The 21,530-nt window shown below is 37.3% G+C and overlaps 1 protein-coding gene across 2 annotated transcripts in view; it reads right to left on the reverse strand.

Moving 5' to 3' along the window:
• Window positions 1-813: 813 nt before the first annotated feature.
• The window catches only part of Med13 (mediator complex subunit 13), a 100,191-nt gene continuing 79,474 nt past the window's right edge, over window positions 814-21,530 (reverse strand). For both annotated transcript variants that reach the window (XM_042693612.1, XM_042693608.1), the window contains exons 24-30: window positions 16,938-17,080; window positions 16,196-16,354; window positions 15,903-16,088; window positions 13,154-13,302; window positions 9,492-9,665; window positions 6,158-6,258; window positions 814-4,817 (exon numbers count right to left, since the gene is read on the reverse strand). In XM_042693612.1, the coding sequence (XP_042549546.1) occupies window positions 4,685-4,817; window positions 6,158-6,258; window positions 9,492-9,665; window positions 13,154-13,302; window positions 15,903-16,088; window positions 16,196-16,354; window positions 16,938-17,080 (1,045 nt within the window). In that variant the 3' untranslated portion in view covers window positions 814-4,684. The remainder of the gene's footprint in view (window positions 4,818-6,157; window positions 6,259-9,491; window positions 9,666-13,153; window positions 13,303-15,902; window positions 16,089-16,195; window positions 16,355-16,937; window positions 17,081-21,530) is intronic.

Below are 21,530 nucleotides of genomic sequence, written 5' to 3' on the forward strand. Positions count from 1 at the left end.
CCAAAGCTGGCCTTGGTAAAAAAATCCAAAGGACCTTTATCTCTATTATCCAGCAAAAAGCTGGAAGTAGCAGTGTGGTTCAAGTGGCTATCATCTGTGAACAAAAAACTGAGTAATGTCAGGAATTTAAACCCCAGTACAGGCATAAAAAACAAAAAAGAGAACAGAGATAACTTCAAATATTTAGAGATACTCATTCAGACTGAAAAATGAACACCTAATTGATTAAGCTAAAAAGTATTAGTATGTACACATATGATTATCATACATATTATACATTAAGAGATTAAAATCTTTTCTGGTGGGGAAAGAAGGCTGGTCATGGGGCTTGATCTCAGGGCCTGAGTGCTGTCCCTGGGCTCTTTTGCTCAAGGCAGGCACTCTACCACTTTGAGCCACAGCTCAACTTCTGGTTTTCTAGTGGTTTAACTAGAAATGAGTCTCACAGACTTTCCTGCCCAGGTTGGCTTTGAACCATAATTCTCAGATCTCAGCCTCCTGAGTAGCTAGGATTATGAGTGTGAGCCACCAGCACCCTGCTGAGATTAAAATATTTTTTAAAAGTACAGATAAAAATTAAAAGTCTAGGAAGTAGCTCTGTGGCTCAAGGGATAGAATGCTCACCTTGAGCTGAAGAGCTCAGGGACAATGCCCAGGCCCAGACTTCAAGCCCCACGACCAAAAACAACAACAAAAACACTAAAAGCCCACTCACCAATTTCCAGGCCACCTCTTTTCACAAAATAACAACAATGCTAATATTTGAAAAAAAATCTAAAATGTAAGTATCTTTAACAGAATGAGACATCACAATGAAGGCTTCATGAATAATTTATTCCATTTGAAGTTTTGTTTTTTTGTTTTTTTTTTAAAAAGTATAAACCTTTTCATTTCCTCAATCACAATTTGTACAACTCAGTGTTATGGCATTCGGCAGCAATAGTGTTTGTTCCTTATTCTTTTTTGTCACGTTAAAAAGAAAAGCAATTGGACCATTTTAAATGTCACTGCTAAACAACAACTTTAAAAGGCCCCTTCATAAAGTGATCAAGCTACTTTGAGAGGGTGGATGCTGACATGTCCAGTAATGACGTTACAATTTGTAGTTTAAATTCAGTAACTTTAAGGTCCACAAATCCAGTTTACTTTGAAAACTAAAGCTATTTAAAAACTTCATGAGTATACAACCTGAGGAGTATTTTAGGTCCCAAATCCAGTTTTTCAATTTATACTCCACAAAAAAAAAAAAAAAAAAAAAAAAATCATATGTAAAAATTTAAACCACAGTTCTGGGCCCATTAAAACACCAAGAAAAACTAAAAAGGTAAGAGTTCCAGCTGATTCTTTTTTTTTTGGGGGGGGGGGGGGGGGAAGAGAGGACAAAATAAAAGTATACATTAAAAACATTTTCCTTAATTTAGATAAACTAAAATATTAAAAGGAAACCCAGACCAAAATATCACTCAAGCAACATTAAATGTACTAATAGACTAATATGCAATGCCATAGTGGATGAGTAGCAAATTATATGATGCAATAGCATTTAAAAACTTCCTTTTAATCTATTCAATTTGAACATTATAAATAATGTGACATAGTATTTTGATATTACAGTATTAACATAGTGCTTGATTAAAGATCTGCAAATCTTTGTAGTAACACATTAAGTTAAAAAATTACCTCAGAAGGCAAATATGAAGACGAAGAGAGAATATTTTAATACAGTAATCTGTGCCATACTGACAATTGAGTACGAATACAGCTGAGGATAGTTGACTAAGTAGTAAGAGCTTAATTTTAGTGGTTTAAGAAAAGTTTAGAAATATTTAAAAATTACAGCTATTTTAAAATTTAAGGATTACATATAAGTACACTTGGTGGCCTTCTGGCCAAACAATAAGGTGTACAGAAATTTATTCATACAGTGTTAATTCACAGTCCTGATAACTGAATGGCTTGCATAAGAAAGGTATGGCTAGATGTTTCTCACTGGCTGGAAGCAGACATATAACTAATCTTTTAAAATGTCAAAATACTGAACTTCCACTCTGCTTCATAATGGATAACTACACAAAAACAGACATTAGCACTGTTAACAAAGAAGTCAAGGTGTTGGTAATTCACTGGTATAAAGAATAATATTTTGCTTACCTATTTAAGTAAAAGAGAACTACCCATACTTGCCTGTGACAGTACATTAGTAAGTCAGATCCATCATCCTGCATAAAAGACTTAAGTTCATTTTTTTCTGAAATGAGCCAAGTGACCTCTAATGGCTATTTAATAACTTTCTAGTCAAGTTAGAACTGATACATGAAGGGAAGAAAAATTTCCTATGAGTAAATCCTGTATAATTGGGAAATATTCCCTGATTCCCAGATAAAAAGGAATTATATGCTGGGTTCCCTCTTATGGCTCCATATTAAAAAAAAATCTATCAGGGAATATTTTTTTAATCTATTTTCAATCTGAGTGTAGTTACAAAAGGTTACTGATTTTAAACAACTGAAATTATAAACATTTTAAAGCCACTACTGAGCTAAGTATATTTTTAAAAGGATACTTTTAAACAGAAATCCCAAATAATTATCTTTTCTCTCAAATCTCAGAGAAGTTTTTTTTCCCCCCCAAAAAAGTACAGAACAAAACATACCAACATAATCTGTGGTGTTCAGCATAATTTTAAAACAATGCAGAGATGAGATCTTTAAATTCAATATCAAAATATGATTACTGGGGTTGAATTATAATATAGAAGGAATAAATGAAAACTTGTCATCAATTGAGTTTAAATTCTTTACAGCAAAAACAAGACCGCTAAGGTTTTAATATACACAATTTAAAGAAATTATACTGTTCATAAGAAACTGTTATTTATGCTAAGCATATAGTATTTACAAAACAAGTTTCAGTTAAAAAAAACCAAATTAGTGTCTTGTAAATACAACTGATTTTGTTCTTGTGAATAATTAATGAATGTATGAATAGGTGTTTTCCTAGACTGCTTCCAAGAAAGAAAGGTAGACTTGGCGACTGTGAATTCAAGTCAGCAATACAGGTAGGAGGCTAACTTGGGCTCTCTTCTGAGCAGCACTGTAGAAAGGATTTTTCAAGGGGAAAAAGTCTGCATAAAAGCAGTTATCTTGGCATGTGCAAACAAGAAGGGGGAAAGCTGTACTGAAGGAAGGAGTGAATTAAAGTCCCTAAAATTCAAGTCCCTTCTTTAGGGAGGTGAGAACCTCCTTGGCATATGCCCTACCTTAATTTTAGCTGTGTTATAGAAAAGTACAGACTCTGGTGTTTGGGACTGCCATCTCCAAACCAAGAAAATTAAATAAATAAAAAAGGCAAAGGGAAACAGTTTAGAAAATGGTTCTTTCACTAGTGGAATAAGAGTCTGAATACCAGAATTCACTGAGAATCTATTTACACCACAGTTTGATTGCACACACACACTCATACATATGCATACTCTCACATACATTCCCAATCTTTAATTTAAAAAAAAAAAAGTCAACAATCAAGAATGACTGCTCTTAAAATAATTTGTAAAATGCCTAGAGCTGGGCTAAATTTCAATCTTATAGCAGATCCTGCAGATAAATTTCATAATTAATAATATTCCCATGCCTAAGTGTGCCACTGATAAAACTAAAAAACAATTAAGCATGTAACAATTAACACCAAAATTAGTTTAAGCATTCAGTAGCAAATTTTTTTCTTGTAAAACTAAGTTTCTTTCACTGGAAATGGCCTGAAATATTAGTCATAGCCCTAAACCATAGTACAAAATATAACTGAAGAATTCTCATTTTATTCTAAGTGAAACCGCCTAACAATATCACTTGTATATTGCCATCATGTTATTCTGTAAAGGTGTGATATATAAAATGCTGTAAGACCCGGTACCTTTTCAATTTATAAACACAGTGAACTTCATTACTGTACATGTACTCTGCAACTACAGCTTAGCTGTAAATCCTCCACACACAATGGTATGGACATTATTCCCCCTCTATCCCCATTAAACTGTACATCGAGACAATACAAATTTACTGTCCCACCCACCCCTTACAAAAAAATAATACTCTAAAAGCAACCCTACTGCAACTTTTTAATTAAGACGATTACATATATTTTAGACCAATTGCTTTAAAGCAAGAAGGCAGTATAAACCTTCTAGGAAAATTTTTATAAAAGAGGTTAAGAAATATAAGACAATTTATACATTTAAAAACTTACAATAAATAAGAGATGCAGGCATTTTTGAATACTAGATACTATAATCCAAATACAAGAACATCTTGATGTTCTAAAGCCATATGTTGAAATTCATTGTTCTTCATGTTTCCTTTCCATGCTTTTAATATTCATTTAACATGACTGGGTACTATGGCTCATTACTTTTCACAAATACTGTGACTGGAAAAAAAAAAGATTAATTTTTGCTACAAAAATGTTATAATACGTTTTGTATGATCAGTCATCTTCCTAAAGAGTTCAGTATAGTCAATGAAAAATAGGGTTAAAGCCCCTCCCCCAAGTCAAAACAATATTTGTTGAAGTAATAAGAATTAGACCCCATCACAAATGACTTTCACTGAGAAGAGAATTGCAACTTAATCCTGCAGCAAAATATCCTTTTTTCCTTATTCTTTTCTTGCACAGTTCCATCAAATGAAGATCACAGCATATTCATGATAAAGTTATATAACTGATTCAGCACCACAAAATGAATTGGGAGACATGAGCGTCTGTCCTGGATTGCAGGGTCACAGGTTAGCCAGGAGAGTGCATTATACTGTTCCAAAACAAACCTGAAGAACAAATAAACTCTGTAAGTCATGCATCTTTTCAGAAGTAGTTTTAAACTATGGTATCTAATATATTTTAGTCACTGTATTCCCCATTCCCAGGATAGGGTCTACTATGTAATCCAGGGTAGCCTCAGATTCAAAATCATCCTGTCTAACTCAGCCTTATGAGTGCTAGGATTACAGACACACACTACTACATCTAACTAAAAAAAAAAAAACCCTTAAAAAAAAAAAGAGTGGAAAATATGGAATAGAGAGGTCTTGGGAAGAAAAATAAGTAATTTCATAAAGATTATTCTCAGACTGGGGATGTGATTCAATGGTAGTAAGCTTGCACCTACAAGCAGAAACAAGATTTAAGTTCAATTCTGAGTACATAATAAAAAAATATATTCTTGGCTGAGGATGCAGCTCAGTGGTACACTTGCCTATCATGCCATCACATGCAAGGTCCTGGGCTGGATCCCAAACACTCAAAAGTCTCAAAGGTAGATTACTCAGCGGGGTGGCTGGTGGCTCATGTCTATAATTCAAACTAGTCAGGAGGCTGGGATATGAAGATCATGGTTCAAAATCAGCCCAAGCAGGAAAGTCTGAGACCCTTATCTCCAAAAAAGCCAAAAGCAGAGCTGTGGCTTAAGTGGTAGAATGCTACCTTTAAGCACAAAAGCTCAAGGACAGTGCCCCGGCCTTGAGTTCAAGACACACACACACACACACACACACACACACACACACACACACACACACACACACACACACACACACACACACACACACACACACACACACACACACACACACACACACACACACACACACACACACACACACACACACACACACACACACACACACACCTTGAGTTCAAGCCCCAGGATGGAAGGACACATGGAAGGAGACAGACAGACAGACAGACAGACAGACACACACACACACACACACACACGCCTTGAGTTCAAGCCCCAGGACGGAAGGACACACGGAAGGACACACACACACACACACACACCTTGAGTTCAAGCCCCAGGATGGAAGGACACACGGAAGGAGACAGACAGACAGACAGACAGACAGACACACAGACATACACACGCCTTGAGTTCAAGCCCCAGGACACACACACACCCAGGACCCAGGACTGGCACAATAAAAATAAATACATAAATAAAAATTTTTAAAAGATTGCTCATGTTAGAAAATAGTTAATTCTAAATAATATAATTTACCCAGATATCCAAGGGTATAGAATTGTAAACTTGCCAAAAGTGAGAAAACTACCCAAGAATCAACACTATTTAAGTTGCAATGGAAAACACTGAGTGATAAAAGAGTTGTACCTGAGGACATCTGAAGTCTGATTTGAGTCAAGTGGGTGGGAGTGTTTACTGTGAAGCAGCTCGTCAGATTGCACTGAAGGCACGTGGAGGTGCAAAGAGGCCTAAAAAGGTAACAGGCAGCCAGTTAGTCAAATGGACAAAAATGAAAGATTAGTTCTGCTTTATTTTTCCAATGTATGTTCCTTGATGAAATACATGTTAGCACTATGTTATAAATGGGAATTTCTATACAAATTCTGGATCTCCTACTGAAGAATTTAAAAGCAAAACTTGTATTGATTCTCCCTGCTTTGGATTTACTAGATGTGTGAAGCAAATGTTTAAAAGAAACACTGAACTGATATAAATCTAAGCATAGTCTGTCATTAAGTTACTAACCAGACATACCTAGGTCTAAGTACTGAAAATGTAAAAGGAGTAAGCATATGCAAATATTTTACTTACAAAGTTGTAAAGCTTAAAGCTATCTTTAAATTCTTTTTTTGTCCCCCCTTTTTGTCTTTTGTGCTGGTACTAGGCTTGAACTAAGGGTCTTGCACACTTGCTTGGCTTTTTGCTCAAGACTAGCACTCTAAAAAAAAAAAAAAAAAGACTAGCACTCTATCACTTGAGCTAGAAACCCATTTCTGGCTTTTTATTGGTTAATTAGAGGTAAAAGTCTCAAGAACATTTTTTCCTGGGCTAGCTTCCAACCAGAATCCTCAGACCTCAGCCTCTTGAATAACTAGGATTATAGATGTGAACCACCGGCATCCTGTTTCACTAAATTCTTACAGTCTTTGCTTTCTTTGACCAATAGAACTCATAACAGCTTAGTAACAACTAGCGCACCCATTTAGGTATGGTAGTGAATCGTGCTATGCTTCTTCATATTTCAATCAAAGTAAATACTGTGTTAACATTGGTATTAAAACACAGTGAACTTTCACTAGTGGTGGTTCACCAAAGAAGCTGTAAATCTTTCTATAAACTGTAAAAGGTACTCCTCTATATACTATTCAAGGTACTCTTATAATTACCTGATCTCTCCTTTGCAACTATACATATATGTATGTATGTGTATGTAGTATATTTAGAAATATAACCAAGATATATATGTTTGAACTGTGTATAAACTCTTGATTTATGAATTAAAAACAAAATCCTCAGATGGAAAATCACTACAAAATCAATGAATGTTAACTAATACCAGTGCTCTAATTCCTCTGACAAAATGATTGTTAACCATCTAAGAAACAACCCAGCATTTTCAAGCAAAGAGAAACATAGCAGGTAGTTTTATTGCCTATAATACAGAACTAAAATGGGATGCATGAAAAACAAAAAAAGGGTGATCAAAATTATGGTAAGTTATGCCTTACCTGGTAATTCAGAACCAGAAGTCCTAATCTTGTTACACTGTATCTGAGGGTGAATGCTCACTTTACACTATCCTCTCTGCAAATAAATATTGAGTAGAAAAGAATCTGGATAGTCCCTTGGACTTTTCTCAAAGTAGTGTTTCCATAAAAAAAAAAAAAAAAAATGTGCCCTGAAACACTAAGGTCATGAACTACAAATAGTGTTACACAATCCTTTACTTGTGTATACAACATAAATTTGGGAACTGTTAGGTAAACAATGCTATTTTTCAGAAACTTTTGTGTTTACATGCATTGTGATACAAAAGGGGCAGATGGCATGTACAGAACTTCCGAAAGGACCAAAGAACCTACTGTTTCCTGGAGACTCCAAGGGCTACTATACTGCAGCAAACCTCTTAAAAAGATGTTCTGGTAATGAGATTTGTAAAAACTACTGCACATACTCAGAGGAAGAAAGGGATAGAATAAACTATTACCTTAAATATAGTATTATTATATATATTAAATGAATATTCCTTAGGTATATTATCTCAATAACAGTCGATTTGAGAGTTGACAATACAGTTTCATGGTAGAGTGCTTGCCTAGCCTGGCTATGATCCCCATTTTCACCAAAAAAGTTCAAATCAGCTTTGTAATTTTTATGACTATGCTACAGAAGTCCATTATTTAATTTCAAATATCACTGACTTACTAAGATGTAGACCAAGGTTATCAAGATTTACTAGTAACATGAATAAAAGATACAAAAAAACTTATAGGTTCATTAATTGCCAAAATATAATCCAAGAAACTAAAGCATATCTCACTTTTATGCTTAGTAAAACTAAGTAAAAATTTAAATGAGCATGACTTATCAATACAAACAGCCTATCTCTGGTAGGTTACAATATGTTAAATCAGATCTGAATGTTATTTAAGTTACATTACTAATGATTGTGTTTGGTAAAATGTCACTGTGGGTCTAAGAATGTCACTTTTAAAAATCATTGATTAGTTTTAACCCAGTAATTTATACAAATCCATATTACCTCCTTAAAGATGTAATAGGGAAAAAAAAATGAAACTATTTAGTATAAAGACTGTTGAATCTTTTAGTCTTCAGAATATAACATAATGTGTATATAAGATAATATAACTGAAATACTAACATAATTATCACTAAAATTTCCAAGTTTTTTGTTGTTTTTGTGCTGGTCCTAAGGCTTGAACCCAGGGTATGGGTGTTGTCTCTAAGCTTTTGTGCTCAAGGCTAGCACTCTAGCACTCAAACCACAGTTCGAGTTCCAGCTTTTTTAGTAGTTTAGTGGAGGTTAGAAGTCTCAAAGACTTTCTTGCCCACGCTGGCTTTGAACCACGATCCTCATCAGTCTCCTGAGTGGCTAGTTGTGAGCCAATGGTACCTGGCAAATTCCAGGTTTTAATCCACTCAGACAGATGAGCTTTTTGGAACTTAAAATATACTCATCTAGAAAAATAAAAGGGGGCGCTGGGAAGGTGGCTCAGTGGTAGAGCGCTTGCCTTGCATTCATGAGGCCCTGGGTTCAATTCCTCAGCACCACATAAGCAAAAAGAAAAAAAGCCGGAAGTGGCGCTGTGGCTCAAGTGGAAGAGCACTAGTCTTGAGCTGAAGAGCTGAGGGACAGCACCCAGGCCCGAGTTCAGGCCCCACGACCGGACCCAAAAAAGAAAAAAAAGAAAGAAAGAAAAAAAAGAAAAGGGTTAGAGATAATGTTTCTCTCAACTCTAAACTAAAGTTGTACATGGTAAGTGAAAAAAAACTAATAGTTTCAAGAATTTGACTTAAGAATTTTAAACAATATAATTTAAAAATTTAGAGTTGTTTCATAATGAGTTCTCAGAGTCACACGTGGCAATGCATTTAAGAAGTTTGAATGTAGACAATAATCTGTAAGATTTAGGACTCAAGTTACAATTAGAATTATTAATTGGCATAGAAATGGTAATACCTTAAGAAAAAGGGGACACTGATATTGTGCTTGAGGACATGCTGACCAGAACCAGTCAGGTAATGGACCCGCTTTGGCAGTTGATACAAAGTATCCAAGGGCCAATGGTTGCTGAAGAATATTAGTTACTTCATCATGAGATTCTGTTGAAAGTAGCCGATCTGTACCTTGACCCTTAAAAACACAAAATTTAAAGTATATTAGTTCATTCAACGTATCTGGGCACCAGATATAAAAACTAAATGGCTTAATTCTTACAACATCAACTAAAAAAATAAAATAAAATATTGAAGCAGAGCACCAGTGGCACATGCCTGTAATCCTAGTTATTCCAGAGGCTGAGATTTAAGGATTATGGTTTAAAGCCAGCTTAGGCTGGACAGTCCTGGCAACTCTTACCTCTTATTAACGGCCAGAGCATGCTGAAAGTAGAGTTATGATTCAAATGGCAGAGAACTAACATTGAGCACAAAAGCACCCAGGCTCTGTGTTCAACCCCCAGGACTGGCACATATGTGCACACATGTGTGCGCATGCATGCATGCACATACACATAGAGAAACTCAATCATTATACAATTAATAATTAATGCCAGCCTGGACAGACAAATCTGTGACTCTTATCTCCAATTAATGAGCAAAAACTTGGAAGTGGAGGCGTGACTCAATTCTATGAGGAAATCAACATGCCAAACTATTGTGCATTATCATGTCGAGTGTATGTGAGAGAAGAACAGACAGAGACAAAGAGCTGAATAAAAAATTAAAAGATGACCATTGGGAGGCCTGTGGCTCACAGCTACAATGCTATCTAATCAGGAGGCTGACATCAGAGAAGACAGCCCAGGTACTGAATGCTTGGCTCGTATCTCCAATTAACCATCAAAACGCCTCAGGGGGGCTGGGAAGGTGGCTCAGTGGCAGAGGGCTTGCCTAGCATGCATGAGGCCCTGAGTTCAATTCCCTAATACCACATAAACAGAAAAAGCCAGAAGTAGGTCTGTGGCTCAAGGGGTAGAGCGCTAGCCTCGAGCAAAAAGAAGATCAGGGACAGTGCCCAAGCCATGAGCAAAAAAGTCAAACAAGAGTATGAAACCCTGAGTCCAAGCCCCTGTACAAAAAATGCTCAATGAAATCTTTAGTTTCTTCCTAATAGTCATTATCATACCTAATTCAGAAGATATATCCAATTTAGCTTTGTTTACCTAGCACTTTCTATAAAATGCAATTAACAAGGTTTTGGAAAGCACTGTAGCAACATAGACTACAATACTACTGATGTTCAGATACTCTGGATGAGTCAATACAATTCTTGCTATTTAATTTAAGGAAACACATATGTGGAATCTGAAGCAATAGAATTGTAGCCTAGGCTACATAGTAAGACTCAAAAAAGAAAAAAAAGAAAAATCTGTACTTTTTTTTTTTTTTGGTCGGTCGTGGGGCTTGAACTCTGGGCCTGGGCGCTGTCTCTCAGCTCTTCAGCTCAAGGCGAGCGCTCTACCACTTGAGCTACAGTGCCACTTCCGGTTTTCTGGTGGTTTATTGGAGATAGGAGTCTCACGGTCTTTTTTGCCTGGGCTGGCTTTGAACCGCGATCCTCAGATCTCAGCCTCCTGAGTAGCTAGGATTACAGGCGTGAGCCATCAGCGCCAGGCAAATCTGTACTTATTTTAAGTTGAATATAAATATATGTGGAAAAATAACATGCCACAAACTAAACTTAAGGTGGTAGTATTATTAGTGCGTTTAAAAATAATTATATAGGGGCTGGGAAGGTGGCTCAGTGGTAGAGTGCTTGCCTTGCATGCCTGAGGCCCTGGGTTCAATTCCTCAGCACCACATAAGCAAAAAGAAAAAAGCCGGAAGTGGCATTGTAGCTCAAGTGGTAGAGCACTAGCCTTGAGCTGAAGAGCTGAGGGACAGTGCCCAGGCCCAGAGTTCAGGCCCCATGACCGGACCCAAAAAAACAAACAAACAAAAAATAATTATATAGGGGCTGGGAAGTTGGCTCAGTGGTAGAGTGTTTGTCTTGCATGCATGAGGCCCTGGGTTCGATTCCTCAAGCACCACATAAGCAGAAAAATAAAGCCAGAAGTGGCACTGTGGCTCAAATGGTAGGGTGCTGGCCTTGAGTTGCAAAGCTGAGGGACAGCACCCAGGACCAGAGTTCAGCCTCACAATTGACAAAAAAAAAAAAAAATTATATAGGTTTTGTTTTGCCTTACACTACTGGAATTTAATACTGGAATTTAAAGGCATTCTACCACTTCAACATGCCACCAGCTGCTTTAGTTTATTTCTAAGATAAAAGTATCACATTTTTGCTCAAAGTCCATTTTGAACGGAAATTCTCCTACTTTGGCCTCCTCAGTAGCTAGGATTACAAGCCTGTGTCATCACAACCAGTATTTCGAGGGAAGGATCTGGCTGACGAGGCAGGCCTCAACTATAATCTAGCAGGGCACTGGTAGCCACACTTGTAATACTAGCTACCCAGGAGGCTGAGATTTGAGAATCATGGTTCAAAGTTAGCCTGGACAAGAAAAGTCCACGAGACTCTTATTTCCAATTAACCACCAAAAAGCTGGAAATGGAGGTGTGGTTCAAACAGAAGTAGAATTCCAGCCTTGGGTTAAAAAGCTAAGGGGCAGAATCCTAATCCTGAATTCAAGCCCTAGTACCAGCAAAAAACCAAAAAAGAAAGTAAGAAAGTGGGGGGGGGGGGGGGGGGTCTGGGCTGGAGGGGAGGGGGGCCGGAGGAGAGGAAGAGGAGAGGAAAAGAAAGGAGAAGATGAAAAGTAAAACTAGCAAATATTCTTTCCTACTTTACAAAGACAGAGCTTAAACATACACATACTGTAATAATCTACCACTATAATTCATTTCACTGAAATCAAGACATGTTATTCAATGGAATCCAAATTGCTTTTAATTAAAAAAAAAAATCACAATATTGTTTGATTTACTAACAGCCAAAAATAAACTTGGATATGAGTGGGTAATTTGTATTTTACCTGTTCTTTTAAGAAAATTACTATCTCTATTATATTCCTTATTCAAACAATGATTTTGAATGACAGCTCTTATGTATACAAATTGATTCTGAAAGATATTGTGATCTTATACTTGAAGCTACAGCAAAATGACTGATGACAAATCATCGAGAAGATGTAGATTTAGGGAAAGCAGACATTTAAGAGGAATGAGAGTTTGAAGTTAGTCTCAGTTACACAGTGAGACTGTTTTCAAAAACAAACCAAAAAAAGTGGATGTCTATGAGGCAGAAGTGAATGAAAGTACATCATCTCTTGCTAATTTCTTTTTTTTTTTTTGGGTCGGGTCGTGGGGCCTGAACTCTGGGCCTGGGTGCTGTCCCTCAGCTCTTCAGCTCAAGGCTAGCGCTCTACAACTTGAGCCACAGCGCCACTTCCGGCTTTTTTCTTTTTGCTTATGTGGTGCTGAGGAATCGAACTCAGGGCCTTAGGCATGCAAGGCAAGCGCTCTACCACTGAGCCACCTTCCCAGGCCTCTCTTGCTAATTTTTAAGGGAATGTTAATAGGGAAAATTAGCTAGTGTTCTATTTCATATGTGAATCCCTTATTGAAATGAATGAATGAATGATGTTGAGATAAACTGAACTTTTCTAAGAAAAGTATTACCTTGCCAGCATCACCTCCATGGGGATAATGAGATCCTGGAGAATGTACAGGAGATGTAGTTGGAGATGCAGGAAGGATATTAATAATATCAGGATCAAGATCATCTCCTGTATCTAATAAATCAAAGATACCCATTCCATCTGCTCCATCTAAACAGGAGAAAGAAATTAAACATTCCATTTTTCCATAGTGCATAATTATTCACAGTAAAGGGTGAATAGGTAAATAAATTTTAACCAAAAGGGGTTAATATAACCAAATTACTATGTACTAAGTGTCAAGTATTAGACTAACGGTGATATTTTAAAAATATGTAAGCCAGGCACCGGTGGCTCATGCCTATGACCCTAGCTACTCAGAAGGCTGAGATCTGAGGACTGACTGCAGTTCAAAGTCAACCAATGAAGGAAAGTCTGTGAGACTCTTATCTCCAATGAACGTCCAAAAAAAAAAAAATGGACATGGAGCTGTGGCTCAAGTTCTAGAGCACTAGCTCTGAGTAAAAGAAGCACCGACACAGCACCCAAGCCCTGAGTTCAAGCCACAGGATGGGCACAGAAAAACAAATGAAAAAAACCCCACAGAAACAAGTACATTATTAATCTGAATAATGGCCCTTAAATGATTTCCATGCTCTAATCTCAGAAATCTATTAATGTTACCATAAAGGACTTTGTGTATGTGATCAAACTAAGGATCTTAAAATGGGGAGATTATTCTGGACTATCCAGCTAAGGAGTACAGGTAGCCTCAAAGGCAAAGAAACATTCTCCTTGCAAATCTCAGAAGCAATCAACCCTGCTAACAACCTGACTATAAAGTTCATTGAAACTGATTTTGGATGCTCTACTAAGAGCATGTGTATGTGATCTTTTAAATACTAAGTATTTGGTAATTTGTTATGGCAACAATAGGAAACTAACAAGGAGTAAAATATGTTCATGAAATGATACTTAAAAATGGGACTATTCACTATTTTTTTTCTTTATTTTTCTTTATTTTTTCATTTTTTTGTGGTCCGGTCGTGGGGCCTGAACTCTGGGCCTGGGCGCTGTCCCTCAGCTCTTCAGCTCAAGGCTAGCATTCTATCACTTGAGCCACAGTGCCACTTCCGGCTTTTTTCTTATGTGGTGCTGAGGAATCGAACCCAGGGCCTCAAGCATGTAAGGCAAGTGCTCTACCACTGAGCCACCTTCCCAGCCCCTCACTATTTTTTATTAAGTAAAATATCTGAGTTATTACAATTAACTGAGACAAAATCATTAATATATATATGCCTAAGTTTGAGTATCTAACATGTTATGATGTAGTTCAGAGTAACAATGGAATATTAGTTGCTTTTGCACTAAAAACAGGCTACAAAAGTTACATCTCTAATCTGGTCATTTATATTAAAAACATAAAGATATATAAAATAAGCTATAAAGTCTATGTATAGGTAACTCAAAAGCACAAACATAAATTTATACAAACGTTTATGATTCATTATATTACTTTCAAAATGAGCCATAAAATAATTTGCATCATCTGTTCTGAAACTGTAAGGCAGAAAGAAGGTCTATTAATTAACTGGTCCCACATTAACTTGTTGGCATAAATCAACACACAGTTATCTTTTACAATTCGAAGGGCCTAATTTCATTAGACTCAAATCAAAGTATCAGGAAGCTCTCTAAGGGAGAATCTGTTTTCTTCTTCTTAAAAAAAAAAATAATAATAATAGGGGCTGGGAAGGTGGCTCAGTGGTAAAGTGTTTGCCTTGCATGCATGAAGCCCTGGGTTCAATTCCTCAGCATCACATAAGCAGAAAAAACTGGAAGTGGTGCTGTGGCTCAAGTGGTAGAGTGCTAGCCTTGAGCTGAAGAGCTGAGGGACAGCACCCAGGCCCAGAGTTCAGGCCCACAACTGACGAAAAAAAAAAAAAATAGAACTATATATATACTTTGCATCCCTGTCTCAATGTTCAAAGTAAGGAGCATAGCATCTGATTTAACATGGCCTTTGTCTTTGTGCATGTTCAAACCTCCTTTTGCCTCTCGCTCTTTAGGATACATAGGATTGCATTTAAGGCTCACCTGAATAATCTAGGATAATCTCTCCTCATCAAAACCATAACTGCAAATTTCTGTTTTAATAATACAAGGTAACATTAAAATAGGATGTGGCTTTTAATCACAATCAAAAAAAAAAGAACCTCGGGGAAGGGAGGGAGGGAGGGGATGGTAGGGGGAAAACAATGGAGGGGGTAACAATGTTCAAGAGGAAGTGTACTCATTACCTCACTCATGTAACTGTAACCCTCTGTATAGTAGCTTTACAATAAAATAAAATTAAAAAAAAAAAATACTAGAAAAAAAAAAAAAAAAAACTGATGGAACCCAAAGAGTCTAAAGTTCCATTAATAATAATGGTCTCTTAGTTTTGGCAGATGTGCCACAGTAATTTAACATATTAGCATTAGAGGTAATTGAAGCTGAGTGAGAAATATATGAACACTGTTTTATTTTTGTAACTTTTCTGTTATTCTAAACTTATTCCAAATTAAAATATTTATTAAGAAAAAAAAAAAAAATAGGATGTGGCTATGTTTGTGTGGTAGTTGATACCCATAGCCTCAGCTATTTGGGAGGTTGAGGCCAGAGGACTGACTAAACCCAGGAGAATTTAATGTCACAACGAATACCTGGAAAATAGCAAGACGCACTCTCAAAAACAAAAACAAAAAACTTTTAGGAATAATTTCACCTACCATTGTTGGGATTGAAAGCTAAATCCAAATTTTCAGTGGTATATGTAGCTGAAGCTACTTGTACAGAAGCAGAAGTAGGAAACACAAGTATATGAGTACAAGATGTATCTTGTGGGGTATTCAGTTGAGATGTCTGCATATTTAGAGTAGTACTTCTCCCAAAAACAGAACCAGTTGACACAGAATCTAAAAAAAGACAGCAAAAGACATTTTTAAATGAAGAGTATGTTTTTTTGTAATACTTAAAAAACTACGTAATGAATTAAATCTGATATAAACTAATAATAGCTAACCTGGCATAATAACAAAAGAACCTTGGGGTTCCATTGCTACCAAGCAAGCACTGAGAATGCTGGGAGAGTCTGCAGCAGATATACCACACATTCTACACATGTCTTTGAGCCTTTTACTTAGAGACTGTAAGTTTCGACGACTCAGCAAGCAGCTCCAATCTGTGGATATCAACAGTAAAAAGATTAATAATATTCAAAGTAACAGCACTGTTATTCTGCTGGAGAACTAAGATTAAAATATAAGAAAAATAATCAATGGTTTTAAAATTAGTGTATTCCTCAAACAGGAGTCATCATCAAATCAACAATCTTAATGCTGATGCTATTTAACATTCTTTATCCCCAACTTTAGTGAGCACCAAACTGAGCAGAGTTGCTGAACACAGGAAGATTTGAGTAACAAACAGAAAGGGGGTAAAAATGGAAGACAACAAGAAAACATATTAACTACACTTATACCCCAGAACAGGTTGAATAGAGTTGGAATGAGTAGGTTGGATGAAAACAGCAGACAAGAGTAGTGGGTATTAACAACACTTACGTAGTTCTTTAAAAACGAAAGACTCACTGATAACCTCTAGCATTTCACTCCACATACAAAAAAAGCAAGAATTAAAAAATAAGGCCTGGAGTGTGGCTCAGAGGTACAGCATTTGCCCAACATATAGAAGGTCCTGGTTTCCATCTCTAGTATGGTGGGAAAAACAAAATACTAAATCAAATAAATGAAAGGACAATTTACCTTTCAATTCTCCATGGCCTATCCTTCCCAGACGACCAATTACGACTCTCCATGGTAATGAACTCATTTGTACAAGTCCTAAACACCACTCCCAAAGTTTCTGTAGACCAAATCTTCTAGCAGAACCTTTTTTCCGACGAGCTCTATTAAGTGAAACAAAGAAATAGTAAAAATTTACATGGTGACATTTTAAGCGATTTCAAATTTATGAAAACTTGGTTATTTTATTTTTTCTACTGGTGTTAGGGCATCAAATATGGCCAAGCATGAACTCTCATCATTGAACCGCACATTTACACAAGCCCTTAACAAGAATATACATAAAAACCATATAATGATGAGAGATGAGGAGTAAATTTGATCAAAGTATATTATATGCATATACATAAATATCACAATTAAACCTCTTTGTATGCTAATTTCTGCCTTGAAGAAAATAATCATCCTAGGAGGCTGAGATCTGAGAATCATGGTTCAAAGCCAGTCTGGGCAGGAAAGCCCATGAGACTTGTACCTTCAATTACTACCCAAAAAAGCCAGAAGTGCTGGTTACCCATGGGTCAAGCCTGTAATCCTAGCTACTCAGGAGGCTAAGATCTGAAGATCATGATTCAAAATCAGCCTAGGCAAGGAAAGTCTGAGACTCTTACCTTCAATTTAAGCATTCCCCCTGACCCCCAAAAAGCCAAAAGCATAACTGTGGCTCAAGTGGTAGAGCACTAGCTTTGAGCAAAAACAAAGACAGGTCCCAGTTTAAGACCCCAGGATGGGTATGAAAAAAAAAATCATTCATTTAGAATCCAAGTTATAGGGTATTTTTTTGGAGGAGGGTAATACTAGGATCTGTGCTCAGGGGTGTATATTTGTTATAAAGGAGCTATACCAGTTGAGTCAGACTCCCAGCCAGCTTTTTAGGTTCTTTTTATTTATTTTTCGGTCGGTCATGGGGCCTGAGCTCTGGGCCTGGGCTCTGTCCCTCAGCTCTTCAGCTCAAGGCTAGCGCTCTACCACTGAGCCACAGTGCCACTTCCGGCTTTTTCTGCTTATGTGGTACTGAGAAATGGAACCCAGGGCTTCATGAATGCAAGGCAAGCACTCTACCACTGAGCCATCTTCCCAGCCCCTTTAGGTTCTAATATTGGGGCTTTCAAGCTACTGCTCAGCATTGAGCTCATAGTTGATGTTCTGCCACTGCAGTCACACCTCAAGTGTGGCATTTTGTTGTTAATTAGAGATAAAGGCTTTTGGGCTTGTTTGCTCAAACTGGCTTCAAATCTCAATTCTAAGATCTCAAACCTCCATGGTAGCTAAGACTTTAGGCATGACCCACCAGGGCCCAACTTGCTTTAGTTATATAAGGCCCAGCTTGGACTTTCATCCTCCAATTTACGCCTCTAGCATAGCTGGATGACGCATGTACAACCATGCCCAACTTACTGGTTCAGACAGACTTAACTTTTTCCAAGGCTGGTCTGAAACAAGAGTCTCCCCATATTTGCCTCTAGAGTAGCTATGATAACCAGCATGAAATATCGTAAGAGATTCCAATTTCTTTAATATTTGTTACCTACACTGGCTTGAACTCCTAGGCTCAAGTGATCATCATGCCTCAGAAGTACATGCCACCACCACATTCAGCTTTAAGTTCATTTGTTTGCTTATTTATGCATACATACAAATACATCCATATTATATACTTTAAGCCTTGCAGACCATCAAAATTCTATCACAATTCCAATTCTGCAGCATGAAAATGTACATAGATACTGAGTCTGTGGCTGAACAATATTAGCTAGTTATTTAATACTTACTGCAGTTCAGCATCCTGCCCAATCAACTCAGATGCAGTACCTCATTTAACTTATTTAATCTTCCAGATATTATAGATAAATAAGCTGTAGTTCAGCTGGCTAAATTAACTTTCCCAAATCATATGACCAGTTTGTAGAAGGGTTGGGATTTGAACTGAGATCTCTCATTACACCTCTATCCTCTTTTGTTTATTTTTTGTGTAGGTCCTGGGGCTTGAACTCTGGGCCTGGGTACTATTCCTGAGCTTTTGTGCTCAAGGCTAGCACTCTACAATTGAGATACTCTACAACTGAGCTCCACTTCTGGCTTTTTTTGGGTAGGTAATTGGAAATAGGAATCCCATAAACTTGCCACCCCTGGCTGGCTTTGAATTGCAATCCTTAGATCTATGCTTCTTGAATAGTTAGGATTACAGGTGTGGGCCACTGGTGCCTAGCTTATTTCTACTTTTTAAAAAAATCAAGGTTGTAAATGCCAAGACTAACCATTAATGACTTTGAGTTGAAGCCCTAGTATTACCAAAAATCAAAGTATTAATATTACATCAAGGAGCCAGGCACTGGTGGCTCATACCTGTAATCCTAGCTACTTAGGAGGCTGAGATCTGAGGGTCTCAATTCAAAGCTGGCCCAGGCAGAGGAGTCCCCATGAGACTCTTATCTCCAATAAACTACTCAAAAAAAGACAGAAGTGGGCCAGGGGCCGGTGGCTCATGCCTACTAGCTACTCAGGAGAATGAGACTCTTATCTCCAATAAACCACTCAGAAAATCAGAAGTGGTACTGTGGCTCAAGCCGTAGAATGCTAGCCTGGAGCACAAAGAAGTTCAGGGACAATGCCTAGGCCCAGATTTCAAACCCCACAGGCAAAACAAAACAAAACAAAACAAAATGTACATCAAGGAAATAAGAAACAATGTTTTAAGGTTTAAAATAGCCAATACATCTTTTTTTTTTTTTTTTTGTCTTTTCGTACTGGAAATTGAACCAAGACCATTGCACTTGAGGTAAGTACTCATGCCTGTAATCCTAATCAGGAGGCTGAAATCTGAGAATTATGGTTCAAAGCTAGCCCAAGCACAAAAGTCTGCATGACTCACATCGCTAATTAACCACCAAAAATGCTAGAAATGGATCTTTGAGCACAAAATCTCAGGGTCAGTGACCAAGCCCTGAGATCAGGACCCAGGACTGGCCAAATAAAATAAATAAACAAACACAAGACAGGAAGAGGAACACAAAGTGCAATGCCTATCTGATCATACAATATTTATTGAAATGAACTCCAGGGAATGGAAACAAGAAGTTTTCTCTTCATTGCTGTTTCTATTTTCTTTTTGTCTTGTTTGTTCGTTTATCTGTCATGGACAAAGGGTGAACAACTGCAGCAATGGGACTCACTAGACACTATGTTGAAAATTAACTATGCAACTTATGTATGGGGATAGGAAGGAAAAACTGAGAGAGAGTGAGGGAAGAATAATATTATCCAGAAAGAAATGCATTCTTTACCTCACTTATGTAACTGTAACCCCTTTGTACATCACCTTTATAATAATAAAAAAATAAAATAAAAAAGAAGCCAGGTACTGATTGTTCATGCCTGTAATACTAGCTTTCTCAGGAGGCTAAGGTCTGATCATGGTTCAAAGCCAGCCTGGATGGGAGAGTCTGAGACTCTTTTTTTTTTTTTTGTTGGTCGGTCGTGGGCCTGAACTCTGGGCCTAGGCGCTGTTCCTCAGCCTTTCAGCTCAAGGCTAGCGCTCTACCACTTGAGCCACAGCGCCACTTCCGGCTTTTTTTTTTCCTGCTTATGTGGTGCTGAGGAATCGAACCCAGGGCCTCATACATGCAAGGCAAGCACTCTACCACTGAGCCACCTTCCCAGCCGGAGTCTGAGACTCTTATCTCCAATAAATCAATCAGAAAAAAAACAAACAAACTGGGAAGTGGTGTGACTCAAGTGGTAGAGTGCTAGTCTTGAGCAAAAAAGCTCCAGGACAGTGGAAATAAGGAGAGGGAGAGTGGGTGAGGGAGAAGTTGAAGGAAAAAAAGAGATAGAGAAATAGAGAGACAAAGAGAAAAAGATCCAGGGAAAAAGAAGGAAAGAGCAAGGAAAAAAGAAGATACAAACCTGAAAATTATTTCAGAACTTACTTTTCAGGATCTCTTGAGCAATGTTTACTAGCTTAGTAAAGTTACTAGGAATGTTTACTAAACTGCTAACTCAGAGAAACTTGCCTCTTAGGCCCTAATAGTTATATTCTTCATAATAACTAGTCATGGTACCTCATTACAGCTGAGGAGAATTCTAAGAAGGCAACTATTTTCAGTAGACACTCTAAACAATTAAATATCAAGATTTTTCAGACCCCAAATGGAGTCTAAATTGTAGATGGCACAAGAGAAATGTTTAAATGTTATATAAATATTTTACTTTATATATATATATGTTAATAAAATATAATAAATAAAATAGAAATAATATATATAAATTATGTGTGTATATGTATGAGTGTCATTTTTTATTGGTGCTGGTACTGAGCCTTGAATTGGATGCCTTTAGCTCTTGCTTGGCTACTTCACTCAAGGTTGGCACTTAAACTACTTGATGCATACCTCTACTTATGACTTTTTGGTGACTTAATGGCAATTTCTGCCTGGTCTGGCTTCTACCTGTAATCTGCAGGTCTCAACCTCCTGGGTAGGCAGAATTACAGGTGTGAGCCACCAGCACCCACTTATATTGGTTTTGTTTTTTGTTTTTTGGTGGTCCGGTCGT

This window comes from Dipodomys spectabilis, unplaced genomic scaffold (assembly GCF_019054845.1).
Source record: "Dipodomys spectabilis isolate Male_0828 unplaced genomic scaffold, ASM1905484v1 ptg000004l, whole genome shotgun sequence".
Classification (NCBI taxonomy): domain Eukaryota; kingdom Metazoa; phylum Chordata; class Mammalia; order Rodentia; family Heteromyidae; genus Dipodomys; species Dipodomys spectabilis.